The 2,117-nt window shown below is 29.1% G+C and overlaps 1 protein-coding gene across 1 annotated transcript; it reads left to right on the top strand.

Annotated features, from left to right (window-relative positions):
• The first annotated feature begins 155 nt into the window (after positions 1-155).
• On the top strand, positions 156-1,973 carry LOC122571272 (V-type proton ATPase subunit D). Its single transcript, XM_043734842.1, has 4 exons — positions 156-267; positions 619-736; positions 809-1,294; positions 1,377-1,973. Exons 1-4 carry the CDS (start codon positions 227-229, stop codon positions 1,470-1,472), a joined length of 741 nt encoding a protein of 246 aa, XP_043590777.1. The 5' UTR covers positions 156-226; the 3' UTR covers positions 1,473-1,973.
• The last annotated feature ends 144 nt before the right edge of the window (positions 1,974-2,117 follow it).

The raw sequence follows: 2,117 nt of genomic DNA on the forward strand, positions 1-2,117 counted from the left end.
ACTTCCGAACTTATGTACTAATGTTAATGTTGCAACATTTTGCTTTTCAATTGTTTCATATACCCACTGTATCAAACAATCTGATTATATTCCATTTTCTTCATCCTCTTACTAATTTTAAAATTACGCGCTAATTTTTGCGCAACTATATATACAACTTCAAACTTCCGGTCCTACGAGTCAGCTGATCAGTTTCATTCTTGTCTGCTTGATAGTTCTCTCAACTATGTCTGGAAAGGATAAACTTGCGATTTTCCCTTCTCGGGGGTAAGTATTTCTCTTTCAAATTATACGAGTCTATTTTATTCTTTCAGTGGATCTTAGTATTCACTTATTTGATATCTTTTCTCTTTTATTACCAAATTTTCTGAGTCTGTTATCATCCATCATAAGATGGGTGTAACCCTATTCCTATTTATTTAAAACGTTTAAATTATACTTATCATATATTCGTATTATTAACATGTAAGTATTTTTTTATAAATCGACATTGTAGTCTTTAACTGTTATACAAGGGCAGCAAGTGTACATATTGTTTACTTCTTTCATTATATTGGTAATAATGTCTGTGAATATAATAACACAGAATTTATATTTTTTTATCTTTTTTTCTTTCAGAGCGCAAATGTTAATGAAATCCCGTTTACATGGAGCACAAAAGGGTCATGGTTTGTTAAAAAAGAAAGCAGATGCATTGCAAATGCGTTTTAGATTAATTCTGGGTAAAATTATTGAGGTACAAAAAGATATTTATTTGTATGAATAATTGTTAATTTTTTATAACAATTTTATTCTTCTCTATATCTAGACAAAAACTCTTATGGGAGAAGTAATGAAAGAGGCAGCTTTCTCATTGGCTGAAGCCAAGTTTGCAACTGGAGACTTCAATCAAGTAGTTCTTCAGAATGTGACAAAAGCTCAAATTAAAATTAGATCTAAGAAAGATAATGTTGCTGGTGTTAATCTTCCAGTGTTTGAGTCCTATCAAGATGGTACAGATACCTATGAGTTAGCAGGTTTGGCAAGAGGTGGCCAGCAATTGGCAAAATTGAAAAAGAATTATCAAAGAGCAGTGAAGTTATTGGTGGAATTGGCATCTTTGCAAACAAGTTTTGTAACCTTGGATGAAGTTATTAAAATCACAAACCGCCGTGTAAATGCTATTGAACATGTTATCATCCCAAGAATTGAAAAAACTCTTGCTTATATAATTTCTGAGCTGGATGAATTGGAAAGAGAAGAGTTCTATCGATTAAAAAAGATTCAGGATAAGAAGAAACAAATAAAAGCAAAGGTAAGATTTATATTCTAAAAATAATTCCATTCTTCACCATTTTTGATCAAGTATCTTTTAAAATGCTTAAACTGTTTCACAGGCTGAAGCAGCTAGGGCAGAGATGATAGCATCTGGCAGAGAATATGTAGAAACTGCAAATATCCTAGATGAAGGAGATGATGATATTTTATTTTAAACACTGTACACAACATGTTTTCACACTCTGAAGTATTAAAAAAATATGTTTTAATTCTGAATGAATGTGTTAAAGAATGAGTCCAACAAGGCATGAGAATAGATTTAGTCCTTTCACAAATATCCTTGGACAATATTAATTTCACAGTAGATAGCTATATTATACAGAAGATTGTATTATAAAAATATGAAACATCTATACAAGCGGATGATAATGTGTTTATGGTATTACTAACATTTTTTAATTACAATATATCATAATATGGTATAATAAATGAAAAATGTTATTAATATTTTTTATCAGTTGTATATTATTGACTCGATATTTGTTGAAACTGTATTTGGTGCATACAATGTACTCATATTGTTATATTGATAAAGATATAATTTTACGTGAAAAATTTGCTGCAACATCGACATTACGAAAGATTATAGAAGTAATTATCTAGTAAAAATTTATGAAGAATAAAGATATTCATATACATATATATATATATATTCATTTTTATGTTTGTATTCTTTTGTTCACCAATACTCTATCCCCTCTATGATAATCAGAAATACTTGTCTGTTAATTTCATATAATTTGTAAAAACATCACTGGTTTTCATTAAACAATAAACACATGTTTCTTCCTAACAATGTA

The sequence above is a fragment of the Bombus pyrosoma genome, linkage group LG9, assembly GCF_014825855.1.
Source record: "Bombus pyrosoma isolate SC7728 linkage group LG9, ASM1482585v1, whole genome shotgun sequence".
NCBI classification, from domain to species: domain Eukaryota; kingdom Metazoa; phylum Arthropoda; class Insecta; order Hymenoptera; family Apidae; genus Bombus; species Bombus pyrosoma.

What these genes read in the sequence shown, in the direction of transcription:
- LOC122571272 (XM_043734842.1), top strand. Translation starts at nt 227, where the DNA reads ATGTCTGGAAAGGATAAACTTGCGATTTTCCCTTCTCGGGG. An exon ending in GCGATTTTCCCTTCTCGGGG is followed by an intron (nt 268 to 618) that starts GTAAGTATTTCT and finishes TTTTTCTTTCAG; the next exon opens with AGCGCAAATGTTAATGAAAT. An exon ending in TTCTGGGTAAAATTATTGAG is followed by an intron (nt 737 to 808) that starts GTACAAAAAGAT and finishes CTCTATATCTAG; the next exon opens with ACAAAAACTCTTATGGGAGA.